Source organism: Symphalangus syndactylus, chromosome 14, assembly GCF_028878055.3.
Source record: "Symphalangus syndactylus isolate Jambi chromosome 14, NHGRI_mSymSyn1-v2.1_pri, whole genome shotgun sequence".
NCBI classification, from domain to species: Eukaryota; Metazoa; Chordata; class Mammalia; order Primates; family Hylobatidae; genus Symphalangus; species Symphalangus syndactylus.
This window is the reverse complement of record NC_072436.2, coordinates 11,239,127-11,266,304: the sequence shown is the minus strand read 5'-3', so window position 1 is coordinate 11,266,304 and position 27,178 is coordinate 11,239,127. Positions and strand designations below refer to the sequence as shown.

At 53.4% G+C, this 27,178-nt stretch overlaps 2 protein-coding genes across 16 annotated transcripts; one reads left to right on the top strand and one right to left on the bottom strand.

Moving 5' to 3' along the window:
• The first annotated feature begins 1,177 nt into the window (after window positions 1-1,177).
• Window positions 1,178-25,551, top strand: ARMC7 (armadillo repeat containing 7). Of its 8 annotated transcripts, none has more exons than XR_010115533.1 (4): window positions 1,237-1,647; window positions 1,731-1,874; window positions 6,343-6,830; window positions 23,945-24,037. XR_010115533.1 is itself a non-coding variant. In XM_063617255.1 (4 exons), the coding sequence occupies exons 1-3, from the start codon at window positions 1,557-1,559 to the stop codon at window positions 20,916-20,918; spliced, it is 318 nt and encodes a 105-aa protein (XP_063473325.1). In that variant the 5' UTR covers window positions 1,237-1,556; the 3' UTR covers window positions 20,919-20,940; window positions 23,945-24,072. The 8 variants fall into 8 exon arrangements, 7 of the variants coding, with proteins under 7 accessions (XP_063473324.1, XP_055097159.1, XP_063473325.1 ...); XM_063617255.1 differs by lacking the exon at window positions 6,343-6,830 and adding an exon at window positions 20,836-20,940 and having other exon boundaries at window positions 23,945-24,072; XM_055241186.2 differs by lacking the exons at window positions 6,343-6,830; window positions 23,945-24,037 and adding exons at window positions 6,953-6,957; window positions 7,223-15,148.
• Window positions 25,546-27,178, bottom strand: NT5C (5', 3'-nucleotidase, cytosolic). 8 transcript variants are annotated; one of them, XM_063617248.1, is made up of 5 exons: window positions 26,849-27,155; window positions 26,496-26,596; window positions 26,361-26,397; window positions 26,071-26,185; window positions 25,546-25,956 (listed from the first exon to the last, which is right to left on the bottom strand). In XM_063617248.1, exons 1-5 carry the CDS (start codon window positions 27,152-27,154, stop codon window positions 25,859-25,861), a joined length of 657 nt encoding a protein of 218 aa, XP_063473318.1. In that variant the 5' UTR covers window position 27,155; the 3' UTR covers window positions 25,546-25,858. The 8 variants fall into 8 exon arrangements, with proteins under 8 accessions (XP_063473318.1, XP_055097153.2, XP_055097154.2 ...); XM_055241178.2 differs by having other exon boundaries at window positions 25,546-25,961; window positions 26,361-26,421; window positions 26,849-27,149; XM_055241179.2 differs by having other exon boundaries at window positions 26,361-26,421; window positions 26,849-27,146.

Here is a 27,178-nt window from a genome sequence, read left to right as displayed (position 1 = left end):
CCGCTCAAGGTTGGACAAGCAGTTGCTGGGCAGATGGCCATTCAAAAGTATGTTTTGTGCAAGGTTGTGACGGCCTTTGTGCAAGGTTGTGGTTTTTGCAGAGTCTTTATGATAGTTTTCGTTATCAGATATTTATGCACTAGAACCCTCGTCATGGGTTTCTTGGGCTGTGTCGGGTTTTTTTTCTTTTTTCTGTTTTTTAACACAAGTGACTCCATTTAGATTAACAACTTTTGCACTCTCAGGACACTCACAGCCTAAGCCACCTCTGCCGCTACGTTGTCAAATGCAATGGGAGTGTGGCTAGGCCACCTCCTTCCCTGGTGCTTTGTTCCCTGTAACCACGCGTCATCTATCACACACCCGCTTCCTGATAATCTCCGAGAAGGAATTGGCCGAAGGGCTTCAGCATCCAGAAAGCCCCGAAAGCGCCACAATCAAGGCTCCTCCTCCGGCTCCCCCGTGCTGCCCCGGGTGCGCGCCATCCACCTGGCTGACAAAAAGCACCAGGACATGACCCAGTCCCCTTTGATTTCTGTCCAGAGTTGGCGGACCCACCTCGGGGCTGGGATGGAGGGCGGGTCGGGGTCGCTAGGCTTTTTGCAAAAGGGGCAAAGGACTGATGGGGGGGCGTAAGGAGCTGACGCCTGCGCTCCAAAGGGGCGTCCTGGTCAAGGAGGATGGGCCGCGCCCCCGCCAGCCGTGGGGACCCTGGAGGTGCTTCTGCCTCGACGTCCTCCAACATGGGTGCTGCCAGACTCCGTTGCGCTCCTGAGTTGCTCCTCGCGGAATTCCAGCCGCCCGACATGGGTGTCTCACTTTCGGCTTCTGGGCCATGTTGGGGCGGCGGAGGACCCCGGGGGACCGGAGGACCCCGGGGGACCGGCGGGAGAGTGGGAAAGGTGGGGCGGGAAAGCCGAGCGAGGCCCTCATCCACCCTCCTGTTGGCGGGGGCGGCAAGTGGGTTTCTTTCTTGCGTTCAGATTTTGCAGTAATTTGCAGCTGGACATGGGATATGGGAGACCAGGCTGCTCCTCGCAGTACGCCCACCCACGCTCGCACCTGCCTCAGCGAAGCCGCTCGCTGCTGGTTCCTGCACAGGCTAAAGAGCTTCCGCATGCAGAAAAACGGAAAGCGCGCCGCGCACGCGCGCCAAGGAGTTCGGCGACGGCCCCGCCCCTCGCCTGCCTCGTCCCGCCCCTTTAGAGGTAGGGACAGCGCGGCTTCCGCCGAGAGGCCGGAACCGAGCCCGGGAGCCGGGGCGCCAGTGCCACCTCCGCCAGCCCCAACCCGCAGACGGTTCCCTGTCTCCCGCGCCCCAATTTCGATTTTCAAACGCAACTCCTACAGGATTCTGAGACCCTCGCCCCATCTCCCATATCCCATTTCCAGCTGCAAATTACTGCAGAATCTGAACCCAGGAAAGAAACCCATTTGCCGCCCCGCGTCTTCCCTCTCCAGACAGGTGGAGGGCGGGTGAGGGTCTCGCTCGGCTTTCCCCCCCGCACCTTTCCCACCCTCCCGCCCGTCCCTGGGGGTCCTCGGTCACCGCGGCCATGGCCCAGAAACCGAAGGTGAACCCCCACGTCGGGCGGCTGGGATACCTGCAGGCGCTGGTCACGGAATTCCAGGAGACCCAAAGCCAAGGTGAGAGCCACGGTGGGATCAGGTGGCAGGGTCCTCTGTGACCGCCGCCCGGACCTGGCTTCAGTGCCGCTTTCCCGTTGCAGACGCCAAGGAGCAAGTCCTCGCCAACCTCGCCAACTTCGCTTATGATCCCAGCAACTACGAGTATCTGCGGCAGCTGCAGGTCCTGGATTTATTTCTCGATTCGCTGTCGGAGGAGAATGAGACCCTGGTGGAGTTTGCTATTGGTAAGGGCAGGGGGTCCGTTCCCTAGAAGCCTAAATGGGCCAGGGTGAGATAAGTGAGTTAGAAGTGAGTCCTTGGGGCCGGGCGTGGTGGCTCACACCTGTAATCCCAGCAGTTCGGGAAGCTAAGGCGGGCGGATCACCTGAGGTCAGGAGTTCGAGACCAGCCTGGCCAACATGGCGAAACCCCGTCTCGTACAAAAATTAGCTGGACGTGGTGGCGAGTGCCTGTAATCCCAGCTACTACCGAGCCTGAGGCAGGAGAAGCTTGAACCCAGGAGGCGAATGTTGCAGTGAGCTGAGATCGCGCCACTGCACTACAGCCTAGGCGAGAAGAGTGAGACTCTGTCTCAAAAAAAAAAAAAAAAAAAAAAATTAGCTGCACACAGTGGTGTGCACCTGTAGGCCCAGCTACTCTGGAGGCTGAAGCAGGAGGTATTGCTTGAATCTGGGAGGCAGAGGCTGAAGTGAGCTGAGATTGTGCCACTGCACTACAGCCTGGGTGACAGAGTGAGACCACGTCTCAAAAAAATATGTTTTAAAAAGAGCAGTTTTGGCCGGGCGCGGTGGCTCACGCTTGTAATCCCAGCACTTTGGGAGGCCGAGGCGGGCGGATCACGAGGTCAGGAGATCGAGACCACGGTGAAACCCCGTCTCTACCAAAAATACAAAAAATTAGCCGGGCGTGGTGGCGGGCGCCTGTAGTCCCAGCTACTCGGAGAGGCTGAGGCAGGAGAATGGCGTGAACCCGGGAGGCGGAGCTTGCAGTGAGCCGAGATCGTGCCACTGCACTCCAGCCTGGGTGACAGAGCAAGACTCTGTCTCAAAAAAAAAAAAAAAAAAAGAGCAGTTTTGTAGCTGGGCGCGGTGGCACACACCTGTAATACCAGCACCAGCACTTTGGGAGGCTGAGGTGGGTGGATCACCTGAGGTCAGGAGTTCCAGACCAGCCTGGCCAACATGGTGAAACCCCATCTCTAACTAAAAATACAAAAATTAGCTGGGCGTGGTGGTGGGCGCCTGTAATCCCAGCTACTTGGGAGGCTGAGGCAGGAGAATCGCTTGAACCCGGTAGGCAGAGGTTGCAGTGAGCCAAGATAGTGCCACTGCACCCCAGCCTGGGCAAAACATATTTTTTTGAGACGTGGTCTCACTCTGTCACCCAGGCTGTAGTGCAGTGGCACAATCTCAGCTCACTTCAGCCTCTGCCTCCCAGATTCAAGCAATACCTCCTGCTTCAGCCTCCAGAGTAGCTGGGCCTACAGGTGCACACCACTGTGTGCAGCTAATTTTTTTTTTTTTTTTTTTTGAGACAGAGTCTCACTCTTCTCGCCTAGGCTGTAGTGCAGTGGCGCGATCTCAGCTCACTGCAACATTCGCCTCCTGGGTTCAAGCTTCTCCTGCCTCAGGCTCGGTAGTAGCTGGGATTACAGGCACTCGCCACCACGTCCAGCTAATTTTTGTCTCAAAAACAAACAAACAAACAATTTCAGGCGGGTGAGGTGGCTCACACCTGTAATCTCCGCACTTTGGGAGGCTGAAGCAGGCAGATCACTTGAGTTCCGGAGTTTAAGACCAGCCTGGGCAACATGGCAAAACCCCATCTCTGCTAAAAAAGAAAAAAAAAAAAATTTGTCTGGCGTGGTGTCCCAGCTACTCAGGAGGCTGAGGGCCTGGGAGGTCGAGGCTGCAGTGAGCTGGGATTGGGCCACTGTACTCCAACCTGGGTGACAAAACGAGAATCTGTCTCAAAAATAAAAATAACTGATATTTAGTGTTTTCATATCAAGAGAAGCAGAGATGGCTTGCAGTCTGTAACTTATGGCTTCTGTAGTTGTTATGATCTTAAGACCTATTGAGTTATTCACTGGGTAGATATTTATTGCACGTGTACCATATATGCAAGCTACTGCTCTAAATGCTGGAGTATGGTGAACACGTTAGGGAAAGGTCTTTGCCCTTCAGGAGCTTACATTCTAGTAGGGGGGACAGGTGGTTAGCAAACAGAAAAGACGATGCTCAGAAGGAAATAAATGGGGTGATGAGAGACAGCAGTAGAAGGTGGGGGTTACTTCAGTTTTGGCCATCATGAGAAAGGCATTTTAGCAGGGACACAGCATGGGCAAAGGCCTTAAAACAGGAAGGAGCCGGACGGAAGGTCGATGTGGTAGGATCGTTGTAGTGAAGTGGAGAATGGCACAAAAAGAGTTTAGAGAGTTCAGCGGGACCAGAGCTTGCAGGAGCTTAGATCTAGGCCGTGGGAAATAGTTTGAAGCAAACAAAATTTTGAGAACAAACAAAAATTCCTTTTTCAAGCCATGCACAGTGCCCACCTGTAGTCCCAGATACTCAGGAGGATCGCTTGAGTCCAGGAGTTTGAGGCTGTAGTGTCTGTAGTGTGCTGCGATTGCACGATTGCGCCTGTGAATAGCCACTGCACTCCAGCCTGGGCAACACACACGTAATCCCCTGGCTGAAGTCTTGTCAGGCTTCTCCACTGTAAAATTACTCTTTCTTTCCCCTCTTTATATTATACCCATTGGAAGGAAGTCACTACATAAATTATCTTTTTTTTTTTTTGGAGACGGAGTCTCACTCTGTTGCCCAGGCTGGAGTGCAGTGGCATGAACTCGGCTCACTGCAAGCTCCGCCTCCCGGGTTCACCCCATTCTCCTGCCTCAGCCTCTCCGAGTAGCTGGGACTACAGGCGCCTGCCACCACGCCCGGCTTTTTGTATTTTTAGTAGAGATGGGGTTTCACCATGGTCTTGATCTCCTGACCTTGTGATCCGCTCACCTCGGCCTCCCAAAGTGCTGGGATTACAGGCGTGAGCCACCGCGCCCGGCCCATAAATTATCTTAAATCTCTCTTTTTATTCTTTTTTTCTTTTTCTTTCTTTTTTTTTTTTTGAGATAGGGTCTCACTATGTCACTTAGGCTGGAGTGCAGTGCTGTGATCATAGCTCATCATAAACTTGAACTCCTGGGCTCAAGCAGTCTTCCTGCCTTAGCCTCCCAAGTAGCTGTGACTACAGGTGTGCACCACCATGCCCAGCCAATTTTTTTTTTTTTTAATTTTTTGTCGAAACAGGGTCTCACTGTGTTGCCCAGACTGGTCACGAACTCCTGGCCCCAAGAGATAAATCTCTTGTAACCCTAAACAGACCCTCATTTCATAACACTGATTCTTGAAGGCCCCAACCAGGAATGCAAATGTTCCCCCTTCCGGTTTGTCTCATTGCCTTTTTGTGGTTTCTTTATCCCCTTTATTTCCTATAATCCAGAAATTGGGTTGAAGGTCTTGATAGGATGAAATAACACACTTTTTATTTTATTTTATTTTTTGAGGTGGAGTCTTGCTCTGTTGCCCAGGCTGGAATACAGTGGTGCAATCTCAGCTCACTGCAACCTCTGCCTCCTGCGTTCCAACAATTCTCCTGCTTCAGCCTCCCGGGTATGGGATTATAGGTGCCCGCCACCACGCCCGGCTAATTTTTGTGTTTTTAGTAGAGATGGGGTTTCACCATGTTGGCCAGGCTGGTCTTAAACTCCTGACCTCAGGTGATCTGCCCGCCTCAGCCTCCCAAAGTGCTGGGGTTACAGTCGTGAGCCAGCACGCCTGACCCAAGTAACACATTTTTAAAAACACATTTTTTATTATTATTATTATTTTTTGAGACGGAGTCTCGCTCAGTCACCCAGGCTGGAGTGCAGTGGCGCGATCTCGGCTCACTGCAAGCTCCGCCTCCCGAGTTCACACCGTTCTCCTGTCTCAGCCTCCCAAGTAGCTGGGATTACAGGCGCCCGCCACCACACCCGGCTAATTTTTTGTATTTTAGTAGAGACGGGCTTTCATCATGTTAGCCAGGATGGTCTCGATCTCCTGACCTTGTGATCCACCTGCCTCGGCCTCCCAAAGTGCTGGGATTACAGGCGTGAGCCACTGCGCCCGGCAAAAATACATTATTATAAGTGTGATTCAAATTTTTGAAAGACCATCCAGGTCTCCTCTAAAGAGGAGAGGAGGTTCCTGGGGCTAGACTACAAATGAGGGTCTTCTTTCCATGAGGGGGCTCCATCCAGCACATGTGTGCACAGATTCACACCCCCACAGACAGCTGCCCCTTGGCCACTCCCTGGGTTTGGAAGTGCACACACCAACAATGGCATTCACCCCGGGAGTCAGGATCCAGGAGAGAGGCCCATGCGGCTGTGGGAGCAGGTTTAGGGCCTGGAGCTCCAGGTGCAGGGGAAGGACGGCCGTGGGCTTTGGGTGAGCTCCCTGGACTTAACTGCCCTGCAGAGGACCAGAGTGGCGCCTGGTAAAGCCAAGCCAGGGCAGGAGCCCTAGTTGCCCAGGTCCCCGAGTGATGCCAGCTCCTCTAGAAGATTATTACGCCAAACAAATATTCTAAAAAGTTGGTCTCTAAAACGTCCTCCGTCCCCTCCCTTTTCGTGCCTCTGCCCCACAGCTGCTGCAGTCTGAATGGTGACGGTGGCCCCTGCAGAAGCATGTGGCTAAACCTCCACCAGGGGGCAATAGAGCTCCTTCAAATCAAGCTGCTGACTCTGGAGAAAAATTGGCGGAAGTCACAGAGCAGTCCCCACAAAAAGTGTTTACCAGCCGGGCGCGGTGGCTCACGCTTGTAATCCCAGCACTTTGGGAGGCCGAGGCGGGCGGATCACGAGGTCAGGAGATCGAGACCATGGTGAAACCCCGTCTCTACTAAAAGTACAAAAAAATTAGCCGGGCGTGGTGGCGGGCGCCTGTAGTCCCAGCTACTCGGAGAGGCTGAGGCGGGAGAATGGCGGGAACCCGGGAGGCGGAGCTTGCAGTGAGCCGAGATCGCGCCACTGCACTCCAGCCTGGGCGACAGAGCCAGACTCCGTCTCAAAAAAAAAAAAAAAAAAAAAAAAAGTGTTTACCAAGTGGAGTCTTTCCTGCTGGCGTTTCCTCAGGGTCAGGAAGCAACTTTCCCAGGACGGGCACCCTGAGGTCCGGGTCCACTGAGCTGTGGGGGCGGCGTGGGCCTGGGCTGGGTTCTTGCCATCCTGGGCAGCTTTCCCGCGTGAGTGACTGAGCCCGGGTCCTGGAGTCTGCGGTCCCCGCGTCTCCACTTCACAGCTGATTCCTAGAAGCTGAGTCCCGTCCCTTCTCCGAGCGTGGTTTCCTCACCCGCCTTGCCTGCCTCGCAGGCGGTTGTGGGAGTAGAAGTGTGGATGTGTGTGTCTGTGCATCTGTGTCTCTGTGCAGCTACTTTATCTAGAATTGTTAGGGTCATTATCACCAGTTTTACTTTTCCCAACCATTTTTTCGTCCCTTTTTTCTCTTCCTTCTTCTATCCGAGCAAGCTCCCCTGCCCCAAGCACAGTGACTTTCTGAGCGTCGAATCCCTCCGTGGAACCCTCTGCAGATGAAATTTCTCGAAATTTCTCTTGTATTTATTATGCATGACTGAGAAGGAGAGCCACCGCGTATTTTCTTACTGCCGTCGTTTCCCTTTCTCTTAGTGTCTCTGCTTGGGGATCCCCGACAGGCATTTATTCTGCTGTTTCTGGAGAAGACTCTGTGCTGTGCTTTGGAGCTTTGAGTCTTTTATCGCCTGTGGCAGCCCTGAGATTGTGATCTCCCTGAGCCAGAGCCAGCCTTGCTTCTGTCTGCATGGTTTGAGTGCTTAGGCCTTTTGGCCTAGGGAGGAGGAGAGAAGAGAAAGGAAAGGCAGGGGATCTTCACTTAATAGATGGTCCTGGCCATGACTTGGTGCAGCACCCCTGGGCAGGGTTGGTTCTGGAAGGACTGGCAGAGTGGAGAGCTGGGTCGGATTGCCCATGGCTGTGGCTCGCAGAACCACAACCAAGCCGGGTGCGGTGACTCACACCTGTAATCCCACTTGGGAGGCCGAGGCGGGTGGATCACTTGAGGTCAGGAGTTTGAGACCAGCCTGGCCAACATGGCAAAATCCCGTCTCTACTAAAAATACAAAAATTAGCTGGGTGTGGTGGCACGCATCTGTAGTCCCAGCTACTCGGAGGCTGAGGCAGAAGAGTTGCTTGAACCAGGAGACAGAGGTTGCAGTGAGCCAAGATCACACCATTGCACTCCAGCCTGGGCGACAGAGCGAGACTCTGTCTCCAAAAAATAGAAAGAACCAAAACCAGTGTCTGCTTGGTTGAGCAGGATGGTTCATACCTGTAATCCCAGCATTCTGGGAGGCTGAAGCAAGAGGATCGCTTGAGCCCCCAGGAGTTCGAGAGCAGCCTGGGCAACATAGCAAAACCCTGTCCCTACAAAAACAAACAAAACAAGTGTCTGCTTGTTGGCAAGCAGCACGGTGAGTTGGATGAGAGCTGGGCCTCGGGGTCAGGCAGGCATCTGGGTGTGGGTTCTCTCTCCTCCAATCATCTGTCAGATGGGGACAGTGGTAGTAGCTGCTTCACATCAGTTGAGAGAATTAAATGAAACACCAGAGTGCTCTTTTAGGGTTAGTGTCTGCAGCCATAGATAGGATCCCCTTGGTCGCCATCCAAAGACAAATACCCAAAACCCTTTGAGGGTGAGCAGTTGCCCCTTCTCTCAGAGAGGTGAGGTGGGGGATGGGATAACGTCCTATCAAGGGAACCACTCATCTCCTCCAGGAATTCTTACCTTCTGGAAAAACATCATGGAATGACAGGAACACCCATCCTCAGCCTCCCAGAGGGTGCCCAGGCAATGTTAGGTGGGGAGAGCCTGGCTGCAGGCCCGGTGCTGTTGTGCCCCCATCATGGATGGCATTAGCTCACACTTGGGGAGCACCCACTGGGTGCCAGGCGCTTGCTTCTTGTGCATTGGAGATAGTACTGAAGTAGATGTGCTTACACCACCTTCTTTCCAATCAGGACTCTGAGGCTTAGGGAGGTTCCGTGGGCTGGCCAAAGGTTTAAAGAGTACCAGACCTAGGCCGGGCGTGGTGGCTGATGCTTGTAATCCCAGCACTTTGGGAGGCCAAGGCGGGCGGATCACCGGAGGTCAGGAGTTCGAGACCAGCCTGACCAACATGGAGAAACCCCATCTCTACTAAAAATATAATTAGCTGGGTGCAGTGGTGCGCGCCTGTAATCCCAGCTACTCGGGAGGCTGAGGCAGGAGAATCGCTTGAACCCAGGAGGTGGAGGTTGAGGTGAGCCAAGATCACGCCATTGCACTCCAGCCTGGGCAACAAGAGTGAAACTCCGTCTCAAAAAAAAGTAAATAAATAAAGAGTACCAGACCTGAGACTTAAACCCAAAGCAGTCAGAGTCTAAAAGGGCCTCTAAAGCCCTTTTCCTGCCCTTAGAGGAGTTCCGATTCCTAGGATTGTGGAGTGAAAGCTAGAAAGGAGTTTACCCCAAATTGCTCATTTTATCAATAAGGAAGCTGCGGTGCAGACAGCTGCCCCTCGTCTGGCTGTCGCAGGCCAGGGTGGAGAATGCAGGCTTCCTTCTGTCTGTCCCTGCAGCCACCACACTCACAGGTACCCTTCCATGCTGGCTTTGCTGTGGCAGCCCTGAGTGAGGTCTGCTCTTTGGCCCAGCACTTCTGCCTCGTCTCTGAGGGCTGGAAGCCGGATGCTATCCAACCAAATGGATTCGCTCAGCCTGCACACTAAGGCCAATTACTGACAAAACTGCAGTGAGAAAGTGCGGCTTTGGTTTGTTTGTTTGTTTGTTTGTTTGTTTGTTTGTTTTGAGACTGAGTCTCCCTCTGTTGCCCAGGCTGGAGTGCAGTGGTGCGATCTTGTCTCACTGCAACCTTCGCCTACCTGGTTCAAGCAGTTCTCCTGCCTTCAGCCTCCTGAGTAGCTGGGATTACAAGCACCTGCCACCACACCCGGCTAATTTTTGTATGTTTAGTAGAGACTGGGTTTCGACATGTTGGCCAGGCTGGTCTCGAACTCCTCACCTCAGGTGATCTGCCCACCTCGGCCTCCCAAAGTGTTGGGATTACAGGCGTGAGCCACTGTGTCCAGCCAAAAGTGAGGCCTTTATTGCGGGGCGACCAGCAAGAAGAATCCGGCAGCCCATGCTTAAGACCCAAACTCCCAGATGGCTTATGGGTAAGGGTATTCAAAGGCAGGAGGCAGAGGTTACAGACAAAGTTTTAAATCAGCACTGGGAGGCTATATATTGGTTTGGCCTAAGAAGGCAGGATATCTCCAAGGGATGGGGCACAGATCATAGGTGGCTTCAAAGATTTTCTGATTTGTGATTGGTTAAGGAGGTGAAGCTTTGTCTACAAAGTTGGCATCAGCAAAAAAGAGTGTTAGCTATGACCTGTGAGCGTGTCCTCCAGGCCCCTCAGGGAGTCTAAAGAGTGGTCAGAGTGCAGTTTTCAGTTCCTTTTATCTGAGCTCTCAGTGCCAGGGGAACTGTTTGTTGAGGGTCCAGGTTTCTGAAAAGCAACTCAAGGACAGATATTAAGATGTTATCTTTAGGCCGGGCGTGGTGGCTCACACCAGTAATCCCAGCACTTTGGGAGGCTGAGGCGGGTGGATCACTTGAGCTCAGGAGTTCAAGACCAGCCTGGCCAACATGCTGAAACCCTGTCTCTACTAAAAATACAAAATCTAGCTGGGTGTGGTGGCAGGAGCCTGTAATCCCAGCTACTCTGGAAGCTGAGGCAGGAGAATCGCTTGAACCCAGGAGGCAGGCAGAGGTTACAGTGAGCCAAGATCGCACCACTGCACTCCAGCATGGGCGACAGAGCAAGACTGTCTCAAAAAAAAAAAAAAAGTTATCTTTAGTTTCTATGGGGAAACCAGACATCCCCTGATTCTGACTTCCTTGGCTATTGTTTTAAGCTATTACCTTCTTGCTTATAAAGTTGCTCGTTTGCTTCTCAGGACTAGCTAGGTGCCTGGAATTTCATGAAGGGACTCAAGATTTCCATGCTTGAGGGCCTGTAGGCCCCTAGAGAAGCCCCCGCTCTTGATGTCAGCCAGGGCTTCAGTCTGACCTCAAGTGTTCCCATCAGCGGTGGCAGTGGAACTGCAGTGGCAGCAACCACTCGCCAGCAGCAGCCTGGCCTTGCTCACCGTCGTCTCTGTATGGCGGTCTCTTTCTCCTGTGGCTTCCTCTCAGTTGGCCGTCGGCACCGCCACAGCCGTGAGGAAGGATCCGGCTACAGCGACTGCGGAGAACGTGCATGGGTTTTCAAGTCTCTGGCCTCTTTTGTGGCCTCTTGTGGATTTGCCCATTTAGAGCAATTGTAGAACTAGTTTATTGACCCTTTCTTGTGCTTCTGGCTGCCTTTTCTCCCCAGGGTCCAGGGCTCCTGTTTGGGTGCTGTTGGGATAAAAGCTGCCTCTCCTGGATGCCCGCCCAGTGCACACCGTGTGCTCACCACACGCCCACCCGAACCAGCCCTGCCCACAAGGCCTCTGAATCTGTCATTAATGGCAAGGCAGATGGTTCTAACCCCTTTTTACATATCAGGAACCCCCACCACCAAGTGAAGGCAAGTCCACTGCCTGGGGCTCCCGCTGTTAGTGATAACTGGAGCCAGGACTTCGCCCCTGTCATCCAGGATCCAAATTCCGTGCCCCGGGAACCCAGCTGGCACCAGGCTCAGACTCTAGTACCTTGTTCTTTTTTTTTTTTTTTTTTTTTTTGAGGTGAGGTCTCGCTCTATCACCCAGGCTGGAGTACAGTGGCACAATCTCGGCTCACTGCAACCTCTGCCTCCCAGGTTCAAACGATTCTCCTAGCTTAGCCTCCTGAGTAGCTGGGATTACAGGTGCGCACCACCATGCCCAGCTAATTTTTTTGTATTTTTAGTAGAGATGGGGTTTCACCACATTGGTCAGGCTGGTCTCAAACTCCTGACCTGATGATCCGCCTGCCTCGGCCTCCCAAAGTGCTGGGATTACAGGCATGAGCCACCCCGCCCGGCCTCTTCCTTTGTTCTTTGTCTCTACGGCACCTTGCTGTCTCTGCCACATCCCTGAGTGAGTTCTGGTGCAACTGGTAGTAATTTCTGCTGCAGCTGGTAGTGCCCACAGTCCGGGGCCACACTGTACCAGTGTCATAGAGGAACTGCCACTGGGGCTGGGTGCGGTGGCTCATATCTGTAATCCTAGCACTTTGGGAGGCTGGGGTGGGAGGATCACTTGAGCCCAGGAGTTTGAGGCCAGCCTGGGAAACACAGTAAGACCCCAGCTCTACAAAAAAATATAAAAAATCAATGAGGCATGGTGGTACACGCATGTAGTCCCAGGTACTTAGGAGGCTGAGGCAGAAGGATCACCTGAGCCCAGAAGGTCGATGCTGCAGTGAGCCATGATCATGACGCTGCCCTCCAGCCTGGGTGACAGAGCAAGACACTGTCTCCAAAAAAACCACAAACAAAAAAAGAAGGAACAGGCCGGGCGCGGTGGCTCACGCTTGTAATCCCAGCACTTTGGGAGGCCGAGGCGGGCGGATCACGAGGTCAGGAGATCAAGACCACGGTGAAACCCCGTCTCTACTAAAAATACAAAAAAATTAGCCGGGCGTAGTGGCAGGCGCCTGTAGTCCCAGCTACTCGGAGAGGCTGAGGCAGGAGAATGGCGTGAACCCGGGAGGCGGAGCTTGCAGTGAGCCGAGACTGCGCCACTGCACTCCAGCCTGGGAGACAGAGCGAGACTCCGTCTCAAAAAAAAAAAAGAAGGAACAGACACTGGCACTGGGAGACGGCCTTGGTTAGGCCAGAGCTGCCCTTGTTTGGGATGTTGGATGGGAGGTGGATGAATTATGGAAACCAGATGTAAAGCCAGGATCTCAGTAAATAGTCATTGAATGAAAGAATTCTGAGTTCAAGTCCTAAATGAAAGCCGTTGGAATTCATTTGGGAGTGTCTGCCCACACCACCATTGACTGACTCTTAAATGTCCTGTATACTTGCACCATCCTAGATGTTGCATGGAGATATGAAGGAATCAGGAGATAATTTTCTGCTTTCATGAAAACTGGTTGAATCCTAGAATATCATAGAATACTTAGCAGTTTTGTTACTAAAACAGTTTAAGGGCTGGGTGTGGTGGCTCATGCCTGTGATCCCAGCACTTTGGGAGGTTGAGGCGGGCGGATCACAAGGTCAGGAGATCGAGACCATCCTGGCTAACACGGTGAAACCCTGTCTCTACTAAAAAAAAATACAAAAAAAAATTAGCCGGGCGTTGTGGTGGGCGTCTGTAGTCCCAGCTGCTGGGGAGGCTGAGGCAGGAGAATGGCGTGAACCTGGGAGGTGGAGCTTGCAGTGAGCCAAGACCACGCCACTGCACTCCAGCCTGGGTGACAGAGCGAAACTCCGTCTCAAAAAAAAAAAAAAAAAAAAAAAAAACTTTATTGCAGGGTATTTTCAGAAGTCTCACCTCCATTCTGTTCCCTTCTACCTTGTTCCCTGCCTCGTACTAACCCATTTCCTTATTACACTTTGGTGTCTTGCCAGCGTGAGTGCATACACAGAGGTGTTTTCATCTCCACCCTGCCTTCTTACACAAAGGGTAGCTTACTCTGTGTACTGTCTGTCCTTCAGACTTGAAATTGAAGGAGCCATTTTCAAGACAGTAAAGGAAAACCCAAGAACAAATAATCCCCTGTGAAGATGTATATATATATATATATATGTTTGTTTTTTTTTTGTTGTTGTTTTTTTTTTGAGACGAAGTCTCACTCCTGTCCCACCAGGCTGGAGTGCGATGGTGTGCTCTCGGCTCACTGCAACCTCTGCCTCCCGGGTTCAAGTGATTCTCCTGCCACAGCCCCCCGAGTAGCTGAGATTACAGACGCCTGCCACCATGCCCGGCTAATTTTTTATATTTTTAGTAGAGACGGGGTTTCACCATCTTGGCTAGGCTGGTCTAGAGCTCCTGACCTCAGGTGATCCACCCGCCTCGGCCTCTCAAAGTGCAAGGATTACAGGCGTGAGCCACCACGCCCGGCCTGCTGTGAAGACTTTGACCCTGGGCTGCTTCAGCTCAGCATGGGTGAGTCCCCAGATGTAGCTGTATCTTGAGCTGCCCTTGCCGAGGGCCTGCCCAGCCACCAGGTGCCAGGTGCCAGCTAAGCATTTGTCAGAAGCATCACCTCGTTTTGTTGTTTTGTTTTTGAGATGGAGTCTCACCCTGTTGACCAGGCTGGAGTACAGTGGTATGATCTGGGCTCACTGCAACCTCCACCTCCCAAGTTCAAGTCATTCTCCTGCCTCAGCCTCCCAAGTAGCTGGGACTACAGGCGCCCGCCACCATGCACAGCTAATTTTTGTATTTTTAGTAGAGATGGAGTTTTGCCATGTTGGCCAGGGTGGTCTTGAACTCCTGACCTCAGGTGATCCACCTTCAGCCTCCCAAAGTGCTGGGATTACAGGCGTGAGCCCCCATGCCTGGCCAACATCACCTCATTTAATCCCTGGGACCATCCTTTGACCTTCCCCTCATGATCCGGGTTGTCCCTCCCTGCCCCAGTGCCCGACATGGCATGTGAGCTGAGGTCACCCACCTGACCTCCCCGAGTCTCTGACTTTCTCATCTTGCTCTCGTGTGGGGTTTCCTCTTTTGCCTCCCCCAGGGTTCTCGTATAGAGTTCCTGTGTTTCCTGATGTCTAGAAGGCCCTGCCCTTGCTTCTTGTTTTCTCTTCACCTTGTGCAGAGCATGTTCATCAGACAGTCAGAACTTGTTCTCCTTTCTGTTCTATAACAATTTTTAAGATTGCAGTATGGCGGCCGGGCGCGGTGGCTCACGCCTGTAATCCCAGCACTTTGGGAGGCCGAGGCGGGCGGATCACAAGGTCAGGAGATCGAGACCATCCTGGCTAATACGGTGAAACCCCATCTCTACTAAAAATACAAAAAATTAGCCGGGCATGGTGGCGGGCGCCTGTAGTCCCAGCTACTCAGGAGGCTGAGACAGGAGAATCACTTGAACCCGGGAGGGGGAGATTTCAGTGAGCCGAGATCGCACCACTGCACTCCAGCCTGGGCGACAGAGCGAGACTCGGTCTCAAAAAAAAAAAAAAAAAAAAAGATTACAGTATGATCAACAGAATAAAATGCACATATCTTAAGTGCCAGTTTGGTGAATTTTGAAATTCATTGAGCTATGTGTACATTCATGTAAGCAGCTCCTAAACCAAGACGTAGAAACTCTCATCACACCCACGCTGGGTCAGTATCTCCCACTCCAAGGCAACCACTATTCTAACCTCTATCCGGTGGATTTGTTTTGCCTGTTCTTGAACTTCATACAAACAGAATCATGCAGGATCTACTCTCGTATCTGATTTCTTTCACTCAACATTATGTTTTTCAGATTCATCCAAATTGTTGCAGTATCATCGTCCATTCCTTTGGATGTGCCACAATTTGTTTATGCATCTGCCTGTAGACGGAGATTTGAGTTGTTTCTAGTTTAAAACTTTATGAATGAAGCTGTTAGGATCATGTTCATACAAATATGTACTCATTTCTCTCACCTAGGAGTGGAGTTGCGCAGTCCTAGGGTAGATGTGCATTTAACGTCATGAGAAACTGCCAAATCACTTTTCCATGTAGTTACACCAGGTTATGCTATATGCTCTACTTCCTTGCCAACACTTAGTATTGGCCATTTTTTTTTTGTTTTTGAGATGGAGTCTCGCTCTGTTGCCTACGCTGGAGCACAGTTGGTGCGATCTCGTCTCGCTGCAACCTCTGCCTCCTGGGTTCAAGCGATTCTCCCACCTCAGCCTCCCGAGTAGCTGAGGTTGCATGTGTACGCCACCATGCCTGGCTAATTTTTGTATTTTTAGTACAGACAGGTTTTCGCCATGTTGGCCAGGCTGGTCTGGAACTCCTGACCTCAAGTGATCCAGCCTTCTCACCCTCCCAAAGTGCCAGGATTACAGGTGTGAGCCACCGCACCCAGCAGCAGTGTTTTTTATTTTTGCTATTATGTTGACTGTGTAGTGGCATATTCTTTTTTTTGTTTGTTTGTTTTTTGAGACAGAGTCTCGCTCTGTCACCCGGGCTGGAGTGCAGTGGTGCAATCTCAGCTCACTGCAAGCTCCGCCTCCCGGGTTCACGCCATTCTCCTGCCTCAGCCTCCGAGTAGCTGGGACTACAGGCGCCCGCCACCGCGCCTGGCTAATTTTTTGTATTTTTTAGTAGAGACGGGGTTTCACCGTGGTCTCGATCTCCTGACCTCGTGATCCGCCCACCTCGGCCTCCCAAAGTGCTGGGATTACAAGCGTGAGCCACTGCGCCCGGCCGGCATATTCTTGTAGTTATAATTTTTATTTCTCGGATACGTAATGAGCATATTTCCATATGTTTTGGCCCTTTTGCAAAGAAGACTAAGTCTTTTTGCTCATTTTCAAAATTGGGTTGTTCATCTTTTATTGATATGCAGGAGTTCTTGATGTGTTGTGGATACCAGCCTCCTGTCAGATGGATAGTCAATGAATGTTTTCTCCTTTTGCCTTTTTACTGTGTTAATGGTGTCATTTGATGAGTTTTTCTCGTTTCTCAGTGAAATTCAGCTTTTAAAAAAGAATAACGTCTGACCGGGCATGGTGGCTTACGCCTGTAATCCCAGCACTTTGGGAGGCCGAGGCGGGTGGATCACGAAGTCAGGAGTTCGAGACCAGCCTGGCCAATATGGTGAAACCCTGTCTCTCCTAAAAATACAAAAGGAAATTAGTCGGGCATGTTGACGGGCACCTGTAATCCCAGCTACTCGGGAGGCTGAGGCAGAGAATTGCTTAAACCCAGGAGGCGGAGGATGCAGTGAGCCGAGATTGCGCCACTGCAGTCCAGCCTGGGTGACAGAGCAAAACCCCGTCTCAAAACACAAACAAAAGAGCATAATATCTTTTAAAATTATTATCATTATTATTATTATTATTTTTGACGGGGTTTCACTCTTGTTGCCCAGGCTGGAGTGCAGTGCTGTGATCTCAGCTCACCGCAACCTCCGCCTCCCGGGTTCAAGCGATTCTCCTGCCTCAGCTTCTCGAGTAGCTGGGACTACAGATGTGTGCCACCACGCCCAGCTAATTTTTTGTATTTTTAGTAGAGACGGGGTTTCACCATGTTGGCCAGGCTAGTTTCGAACTCCTGACCTCAGGTGATCCTCCTGCCTCACCTCCCAAAGTACTAGGATTACAGGAGTGAGCCACTGCGCCTGGCCCTGGCTTTTTTAATTTTTAAAAGAATATCTGTAGAGATAACGTTTTCCTGTTTGTTAAACACCTGCTACATGCGAGGCTGCTGATGGAGAAGGAGACAAGGCAGAGTCCCCATTCTCACGGAGTTTATAGTTTGGTGGAGCAACAGCCAATAAACGTTTCGACAAATAAGTACTGTGATGTCAGTAAGTGTGAAGGAAAGAAGCAAAGCCTGGTGAGGGGGGTGTGGTGGGGGGCAGGTTAGGTGCTCACAGAAAGCTCTTAGAGGAGGTGGCGTCTTAGCAGGCCTATCTTATTGTATGTACAATCTGGTGTCCTTCTTCCCTCCTTCATCTTAAATTACAGGCATTTTCTAACATGAATTATTCTTTGGAGACTTTTTTTTTTTTTTTAATTTTTGAGGCGACGTCTCACTCTGTCACCCAAGCTGGAGTGCAGTGGCACGATCTCGGCTCACTGCAATCTCCACCTCCCGAGTTCAAGCAATTCTCTTGCCTCAGCCTCCCAAGTAGCTGGGTCTACAGGGACACACCATCAGGCCCAGCTAATTTTTTTTTTTTTCCTTAGTAGAGACGGGGTTTCACTATGTTGGCTAGGCTGGTCTTGAACTCCTGACCTTGTGATCCACCCGCCTCGGCCTCCCAAAGTGCTGGGATGACAGGCATGAGCCACCACACCTGGCCTTTGAAGACTTTTTTCTTTTTTTTTTTTTTTAAGACAGAGTTTCACTCTGTCGCCCTGGCTAGAGTGCAGTGGCACGATCTCTGCTCACTGCAAGCTCCACCTCCCGGGTTCAGGCCATTCTCCTGCCTCAGCCTCCTGAGTAGCTGGGACTACAGGCGCCCACCACCGTGCCCGGCTAATTTTCTGTATTTTTAGTAGACAGGGAGTTTCACCTTGTGTTAGCCAGGATGGTCTCAATCTCCTAATCTCGTGATCTGCCGCGCCCAGCCTGAAGACATTATTTTTAAGAACTGTAAATATTGCCGGACACAATGGCTCACGCCTGTCATCCCAGCACTTTGGGAGGCCAAGGCACGAGGTCAGGAGTTCGAGATTAGCCTGGCCAACATGGTGAAACCCCCGTCTCTACTAAAAATACAAAATTAGCTGGGCGTGGTGGTACATGCCTGTAATCCCATCTACTTGGGAGGCTGAGGCAGGAGAATCGCTTGAACCTGGGAGGGGGAGGTTGCAGTGAGCCGAGATCGTGCCACTGCACACCAGCATGGGCGACAAGAGCGAGGCTCATACTCAAAAAAAAAAAAAAAAAAAAGTACTGTATGCTGTTTCATCATATACCTGTACCATAATTTAGCCATCTGGCTATTACCAAGCATTCTAGGAAGCTCCCAGTTTCCACGTTGCTCTTTTTCCATGGCGCTCCTCAGTTCTTCAGGGCAGGTTCACACAGGTAGACCCAGGGAGAAGCTCAAAGCAGCTGTGGCTGTGACCTCTTGTGGGTCCTCTGGCGCCATCTTGGCTCATCTTTCTGCTCCAGCTCAGACTTCCTGCCCTGAAACTCGCTGCCCTTTTCTTTTCTGGCCCTCACCCCCTTCTTCATCTCTAAGGGACCCTACCCACCAGGCAGAGGAGCTTCAGGAGTTCCCTGCCACTGCAGAGAGGGCCCAAGCAGCTGGTGAGCTCTGGCGGGCACCCGGTCCATCCTTGCAGACTCCCAGGCCTCTGCGTGGGGAGGGATGGAGAGGGGGGCTCTCCCGAGGCCTCCTCCTGCCCCCACCCTCTGGCTTTCCGCAGTCTGGGTGGCAGTGCCCTGCCCAGGCGCACCTGGGTGTGGTGATGACTCAGCTGCCAGGCAGTGACTCGGGCTTCACCTTATCACACTTTTACACAGAGAGAAATCCCATCACCCCCCCTGCAGTCCAGTGTGCACAGGAGGCCACTCCCCTGTCAGCTCGGGAGACATGCCTCGGGTGTGTCTGAGCAGCTGAGTCCAACCACAGCACTTCCACTGCCCCTGCTCCAGCCTGAGCCTGGCATCTGCCCAAGGCCGGATTTGTTGTCCTTACTGCTTCCAGAGGGCCGCCATTTCCCATGGGAGGGGCAAAAGGCTCCCTCTCTTCAGCGTTTTGGGCAGCTCACTCAGCCTCTCATAGCCTCGACTTCTCCCACGGAAATGGGGGTGATGATAGCACTTGTTTCTAGGGTTCAGTCATGTGTCCAGTGTGTGCTCAGTGAAGTGTCCACAGTTCTAGGAGCTTGGGACCTGCCTTATAGCTCCTGGTGGAAGGGACAGAGCAAGGACAGAAGGCAGCCCACAGACCGCCACAGCCACGCTAGGGGCCACCCTGTGCTTTAGCAAGTGCTGAAGTGGGGCTCACAAGGGAGGCTCCAAGGGCCCCATGGGGAGAGTGCTCGGTCAGGGCCTGCTTGCCCTCTGCTGCTGCTTTTCTTTCTCAGGACTCCAGAGAGGCCAAAGAGTTCCTTCCCTCCCTCAGATGTGTCCTGCCTGTGAGCTGCAGCCCAGATCTAAGAACTACAGAAGTCCAGGGTGGGCAGGATGTCAGGGAGCCACACTGTCCAGCTCCCTGACCATCTGTGGTTCTATCAGCCCTTTCCGCCCCGGGTCAGTGCTTAAAGGACCAGGTGATGAAGGGCTGCCCTGACGTGGCAGAGCGCATAGTTGGGTATCCCAGGAAGCTGCCACTCGCAAGGAGAGCAGTGGAGGGCTTGTTACCAGCAAGAGGGTGTCAGCGTGTGCCAGCTGGGGGCTGAAAGGTCTCAGGGATGGACTGAGGTTGGCGACTGCAATGAGTGCCAGGGAGAGGGAAGAACAGACAGGACGGCTCAGGGGTAAGGAGCACACGGACGTCTGGAATTGACTCCACATGCAGTGGGATCCTTTAATAATGTTCCCCAGCTGGGCGCGGTGGCTCACGCCCATAATCCTAGCACTTTGGGAGGCCAAGATGGGTGGATCACCTGAGGTCAAGAGTTTAAGACCATTGGGCCGGGCGCGGTGGCTCAAGCCTGTAATCCCAGCACTTTGGGAGGCCGAGGCGGGCGGATCACGAGGTCAGGAGATCGAGACCATCCTGGCTAACACAGTGAAACCCCATCTCTACTAAAAATACAAAAAATTAGCCGGACGTGTTGGCGGGCGCCTGTAGTCCCAGCTACTCGGGAGGCTGAGGCAGGAGAATGGCATGAACCCGGGAGGCGGAGCTTGCAGTGAGCCGAGATCGCGCCATTGCACTCCCGCCTGGGAGACAGAGCAAGACTCCGTCTCAAAAAAAAAAAAAAAAAAAAAGAGTTTAAGACCAGCCTGGCTAACATGGTGAAACCCTGTCTCTACTAAAAATACAAAAAAATTAGCCGGGCGTGGTGGCATGTACCTGTAATCCCAGCTACTTGGCAGGCTGAGGCAGGAGAATCGCTTGAACCCTGGGGGACAGGAGTTGCAGTGAGCCGAGATCGCGCCACTTCACTCCAGCCTGGGTGAAAGAGCGAAACTCCATCTCAGAAAAAAAAAAAAAAAATGTTCCTCCAAAGCAGGACCAGCCTGACCCAGGTGCTTGCGGGAGCAGGCAGCAGAGTGAAACCTTGGCAGACTCCTGCCCCAGTCAGTGGAGGAGGGTCCTTGGCAGGGACACCATGGGCACCTGTCCCTCTGGCTGGGGAAGATGTCTTAGTTGGGTTTCAGGTTCAGGTAAGTCTTCTCTTTGTTAGTTTCCAGAAAAACAGGGGAAGTGGGTAGAGCTGTGGCCTTCACTCCTGATTGGTCACTCAGGACACTGGGCATGTTTTGCAAATGAGCTGAGAGGTGGCTTCCTCCACTGAGCAGGAACCAAAGGGAGGGGTACCGTGATGACAGGAAGCTCAGGATGCACAGGAAGTCATCTTCCCGCAGTGAGCAGCCGGTGCTGAGCAGAGTGACCTCCAAAACAAGGTAGCATCTGTCCCCAAGGCTAAGAGGTCATTACATTGAGGAGGCCTGACCTGAGGGAATGGGAGTGGGATTCCAGCCACATTACCTGAGCACGTGAGTTCTTTGATCCAGAACCACTGATCTCTCACTGTTGCCTTTTCTGTTTTCCCCCAGAATCCTAGTAACGGTGACATGGAAATAACATTAAAATGCTCTAATCTCTTAATTACACTACATCTGTCAAATGGTACACTCCTTACCATTAATCTGCAATCACTGGCCGGGCGCGGTGGCTCACGCTTGTAATCCCAGCACTTTGGGAGGCCGAGGCGGGCGGATCACGAGGTCAACAGATCGAGACCACAGTGAAACCCCGTCTCTACTAAAAATACAAAAAAAAAAATTAGCCGGGCGTGGTGGCGGGCGCCTGTAGTCCCAGCTACTCGGAGAGGCTGAGGCAGGAGAATGGCGGGAGCCCGGGAGGCGGAGCTTGCAGTGAGCCGAGATTGCGCCACTGCCCTCCAGCCTGGGAGACAGAGCCAGACTCCATCTCAAAAAAAAAAAAAAAAAAAAAATCTGCAATCACTGCATAGCCATGAATGTGGATTTGTTGGCATGGAAAGATGTTCACAATACATGGTTTTTTTTGTTTGTTTGTTTGTTTTGAGATGGAGTTTCACTCGTGAGTGCAATGGCACAATCTTGGCTCATTGCAACCTCAGCCTCCTGGGTTCAAGCGACTCTCCTGCCTAAGCCTCCCTAGTAGCTGGGACTATAGGCATGCTCAACCGTGCCCCGCTAATCACCATATATTGGTAAATGAAAAAAGCTGGGCCGGGCACAGTGGCTCAGGCCTGTAATCCCAGCACTTCGGGAAGCCGAGGCGGGTGGAACACCTGAGGTCAGGAGTTCGAGACCAGCCTGGCCAACATGGTGAAACACCGTCTCTACTAAAAATACAAAAATTTAGCCAGGCATGGTGGTACATGCCGGTTATCCCAGCTACTTGGGAGGCTGAGGCAGGAGAATCACTTGAACCTGGGAGGCGGAGGTTGCAGTGAGCTGAGATCATGCCACAGAACTCTAGCCTGGGCAACAGGGCAAAACTCTGTCTCAAAAAAAGAAAAAAAAGCTGGCATAAGCCATGCACAGTGGTGCATGCCTGTAGTCAGTCTTAACTCCCAGGGAGGCTAAGGCAGGATGGCTTAAAGCCAGAAGTTCAAGACCAGACTGTACAACATAGGGAGACCCCACCCCATCTCAGAAAACTGACCAAGCAGCAAGCAGAGTATCCCATTTTTAGTAAATACTTACATGTATTCACATATTTCAAATTGTAGAATGAAAAACAAACGTTAGGTCAGCCGCCTAACATTTGAGACGTAGTATTTGCTCTGTTGCCCAGGCTGGAATGCAGTGGTGCCATCTCGGCAACCTCCACCTACCGGGTTCAAGCTATTCTGCCTCAGCCTCCCAAGTAGCTGGGATTACAAGCATGTGCCACCAGGCCCAGCTAATTTTTGTATTTTTAGTAGAGACACAGTTTCACCATGTTGGCCAGGCTGGTCTGGAACTCCTGACCTCAGGGTGATCCACCCACCTCGGCCTCCCAAAGTGCTGGGATTATGGGCATGAGCCACTGTGCCCAGCCATTTGTTCGTTTTTGAGACAGGATCTCACTCTGTTGCCCAGGCTGGAATGCAGTGGTGCGATCATGGCTTACTGCAGCTCCACTTCTTGGGCCCAAGCAGTCCTCCCACCTCAGCCTCTCAAGTAGCTGGGACTACAAGCGTGTACCACCACGCCTGGCTAATTTTGTGTGTTTTGGTAGAGACAGAGTTTTGCCATGTCGCCAAGGCCAGTCTCGAATTCCTGGGCTCAAGGGATCCTCCTGCCTTGGCCTCCCAAAGCACAGGAATTACAGGTGTGAGCCACTGTGCCCAGCCCATTCTAGTATTTTTAACAGTTTTATTGCTATATAATGGACATAATAAACTGTACATATTTAAAGGGTACAATTTGATAAATTTTGGTATAAGTAGATACCCATGAAACCATCATCTTATATTTTTATAATTTTTTTTTTTTTTTTTGAGACGGAGTCTTGCTCTGTCGCCCAGGCTGGAGTGCAGTGGCGCAATCTTGGCTCACTGCAAGCTCCGCCTCCCGGGTTCACGCCATGCTCCTGCCTCAGCCTCTCCGAGTAGCTGGGACTACAGGCGCCCGCCACCACGCCCGGCTAATTTTTTGTATTTTTAGTAGAGACGGGGTTTCACCGTGGTCTCGATCTCCTGACCTCGTGATCCGCCTGCCTCAGCCTCCCAAAGTGCTGGGATTACAAGCGTGAGCCACCGCGCCCGGCCTATTTTTATAATTTTTATAAATTGTTCTAAGGTGATGATACATTATAGGGTTTTAGTTTTTTATTTATTTATTTTATTTATTTATTTATTTTGAGACAGAATCTAGCTCTGTTGCCCAGGCTGGAGTGCAGTGGTGCAATCTCGGCTCACTGCAACCTCCGCGTCCCAGGTTCAAGCAATTCTCCTGCCTCAGCCTCACAAGTAGCTGGGATTACAGGCACCTGCCACCACGCCCAGCTAATTTTTGTATTTTTAGTAGAGATAGTTTCACCACGTTGGCCAGGCTGGTCTCGAACTCCTGACCTTAGGTATCCACCCACTTCAGCCTTCCAAAGTGCTGGGATTACAGGCGTGAACCACTGTGTCTGGGCTGGCCTTGTTTTAGGTTTTTACATTTAAGAAAGGGAAAAAAAAAAAGCATATCAGCCATTGAACTTGCTGAACCGAGAGGGAAAGGGATTTGTGCCCGCTTCTGGGAGGCTGGGCTGGAGCAGGCAGGCCTTTCTGGAACCTTGAGAAGGCAGGAGCCGGAATGGGCTTGGGATCCCTTGTGCTGGGGCCAGCTTCTCAACAGCCTGGGCCCCTCCCTGGGGCTCACGGGCAGGGGAGCTGGGAGGAGGCCCGGGGCTACACTACCCAGATTCTTCGTTGCTCTCCCACAGGAGGCCTGTGCAACCTGTGCCCAGACAGGGCCAACAAGGAGCACATCCTGCAGGCGGGAGGCGTCCCACTCATCATCAACTGCCTGTCCAGCCCCAACGAGGAGACGGTGCTGTCCGCCATCACCACGCTCATGCACCTGAGCCCGCCGGGCCGCAGCTTTCTCCCAGAGCTGACCGCCACGCCCGTGGTGCAGTGCATGCTTCGCTTCTCCCTCTCTGCCAGCGCCAGGCTCCGGAACCTGGCACAGATTTTCCTGGAGGACTTCTGCTCCCCCCGCCAGGTGGCCGAGGCCCGCGGCCGGCAGGCGCACTCTGCCCTGGGTATCCCACTGCCGAGGAGCGTGGCCCCGCGGCAGCGCTGATCCATGGAGACCGCGAGACCGCAGCACCCCTGCTGCTGGAGACCACGGTCCTGATGTGGACGCAGGGAACAGGGGGAGCACATGCTGCCCCATTGGTGCCTTTTCAGCCATTTGAAAGGCAGTTCTTTCAGCAGGACAGGCATTTACACTGATGAAACGCCACTGGGAGTGAGGAAGCCAGAGTCCGGAGACACACGGAGAAGATCAAACTGGAGCTGCTTTCATAGGCTGGCACTCAACCCTACGTCTGGTGCCACCACCGCCAGGCTCAGGCCCTGGTATAAGAAGCGGCCAAGTGCCTGGACCCAGAGGCTTTGCAGGACAGTGTTCTCAGGAGCTGGGCCTGAGGCTTAGGAGAGCTGCCTTCGCTGCAGGAAATCAGGGATTATCCCTTAACAGAAGTGTCTGGAGTATTCAGGGATAGGAATGAGATGCCTTGTGGTAAAAGGATCTCACCCTGGGAAGATGTGCCCCCTCCAGGGCTCTGGAGGATGGATACCTCCCCCAGGGGCTCTCCAAGCTGGGCATTTGGGCCTGGTGGATACCAACCTGGATAACCTGTGGCCCAGCATTGACTGTCCGCCCAGCCCTGCTATCTGCCAGGCACCATGACTCCAAGATGAAGATGTGGTCCCTGCTCTTTAGTGACAGCCCAGGGACTTAATGTGGCCATCGGGCATCAAGCACTAGACCATGCAGGTGATGACACGTCGGAATAGAGGCACCAGCCCTGGGAACTGCATCTTCTCCCCTTGCCACCCCACGGCCCCAACTGAAAGCTTCGGCCCTCCTCCCCCACTCGCCACCCCATGGCCCCGGCTAAAAGCTTCGGCCCTCCTCTGCTGTCACACTCAGTGATGGGGAGCCCTACCCCCGGAAGTGTATCTCACGAGGGCATCAGGGACGCAGTGAGAGTGGTGCTCAAGGGAGTCAGGAAGAGACAGCAACATAAAGGATGTGGCTCCATGTCCACGGTGCCCCCTGGTCAACAGAAGGACCGTGGGACCCGATGGAAAGGTGGAGCTCAGGGAAAATGGGGGGTCCTTGCCTCGTGTACCCCCTCAAGGCTGACCCCTTAGATGGCCCAGGAATGGCAGGTGCTACAAGAATGGTACCCAGGTGGGCGTGGAAAGGGGGCAGATTAGGGGACCACTGGACTCAGAGGGGAGGGAAGGGCTCATCAGCACCCACTCAGGGAGGCTGTCCCTTTATGTTCCCAAATAAAGGGTCCTAGAAAACTAGAAAGCCAAGGTCTTTTATTAAAGGGTCCCGACTGGTCTTCCCACTGTATTTCCATGCCAGCCAGGGTCCAGGGACAGCCTGCCGGGAGGTACCGGGTGGCTGGGCCTGGGGCCCGGCAGCACAGCGCTTAACGGTATCTGCCTCCTCCACTCCACGGGGCCAGAGGCACCAGCACGATGCCGCCCCGACTCGGCTCTGCGGTGGCCGCTGTGGGCCTGCCCTTCCTTCAGCTCCAGCTGCTGCCCGTGGCATCCCCGCTCATTCCCGCTGCGCAGCTCCTCGCTTGCTGTCTAAGATCTCCCTCCAGTTGTCACTCCAGGAGAGCAGCCGTCTCCTTGTCGGGGGCAGAACCAGGTGCCGATTGTGGCAGCAGGTGAACAAGATGTGCTCCCAGCTTGGGGTCTCCTCCTGGCCTAGGACGGGAAAGTCAGCGCGCTGCCATCTGTCATGGGTATTATTACTCCCTCTCCCTAATCCGGGCAGGCCAGAGGCCTGGAGGCTGCCAAGGATAACGGATCCAACCTCGAATTGTGTCCTTGTCATCAATGAGCAGGTCCCCCAAGACCACCGTCTTGTCCCTTGTCAGGATAATTCGTTCTACAAACTGGGGCCCCAGGTGCTGCTCCACCCAGCGGTACTGTGTAGAAGACACAGGTCTGTGAGTAGGGCCTGATGGAAGCCGTAATTCAGGGACAGGGAGTGGGATCTAAGCCCTTGAGAGTCTCCCACCCCCACCTGGGTTTCTGGTGGTTTCTTTTTAAAATCAGGATTTAGGCAGCTCCACGTGCGGAGCAGGGGCGGGGCAGCCACACCTTCTCACCCACACAGTGGTCGTACTTCAGCAGGGGGCTGGTGCAGATGAAGACCTCCGTGCTGCGGAGAAGGACGCGGTTACCGCCGGGAGCCAGGAGCCCGCCCAGGACTCCGCCCGCCCCCACTCTCCTTACTCCGGTAGGTTGTTCATCTCCCGCACAGCGTCCAAGGCTCCCGGGATGGGCTCCAGGTCCAGGAAAAAGCCCGGGGCTTCGTACACACTGGCCACTTTATCCTGAAAGACAAGAGTTCTGGGTCCCGGCTTCCCGTTCCCGCGAGGACTCGCAGGGAGGCTCCTGGGGGCTCCGGGGCCGAGCTCAGAGGGGCGGAGGGGGCTTCGGTCAGGGGCACGCGCCCAAAGGCTCCTCCCCAGGGTGCGCTGCCCGCGGGTTCCAGGGTGAGAGCTCTGCGCCCTTCACAGAGAAGGGGGAGACCGCCGGAACGGAGCGAGCGGGCCCTGCCCGGGTGGGGACCCCGCGTCCCCTACCGCCAGGTCGGGCCGCAGGGCGCGGTACTGCTCGCGGGCCAGGAAGCCGCGGCGCTGCTCCAGCGGCACGTGCGGCTCCTCAGGGAAGCGGCGGCGGAAGCCCCGCAGAAGGCCGGCCTCGAAGTCGGCCAGGACGCCGTCCATGTCCACCAGCACGCGCACGCTCCGCGCCATCGCCGCCGGGCCGGAGCTGCGGGCTCTCCGGGTCTGGGGGGCGCGGGCTGGGCCGGAAGCGCGGGGAGCGGGGAGGGGAGCGCTGCTTCCGGGGCCCAGGCGCCGCACGGGGTCCTCCGGGCTGATTTGCATAGAGCCTCCGGGCCGCCCCGCCCA

Bases quoted from the DNA above. Each gene is read 5' to 3' on its own strand.
- ARMC7 (XM_055241184.2), top strand. From the start codon at position 1,557: ATGGCCCAGAAACCGAAGGTGAACCCCCACGTCGGGCGGCTGGGATAC. The intron at 1,648-1,730 runs GTGAGAGCCACG...TTCCCGTTGCAG, and splicing joins CCAGGAGACCCAAAGCCAAG to ACGCCAAGGAGCAAGTCCTC. The intron at 1,875-23,944 runs GTAAGGGCAGGG...GCTCTCCCACAG, and splicing joins CCTGGTGGAGTTTGCTATTG to GAGGCCTGTGCAACCTGTGC.
- NT5C (XM_063617248.1), bottom strand. From the start codon at position 27,154: ATGCAAATCAGCCCGGAGGACCCCGTGCGGCGCCTGGGCCCCGGAAGC. The intron at 26,597-26,848 runs GTAGGGGACGCG...CTTGTCTTTCAG, and splicing joins CCCTGCGGCCCGACCTGGCG to GATAAAGTGGCCAGTGTGTA. The intron at 26,186-26,360 runs GTGTGGCTGCCC...TCTTCTACACAG, and splicing joins ACCACTGTGTGGGTGAGAAG to TACCGCTGGGTGGAGCAGCA.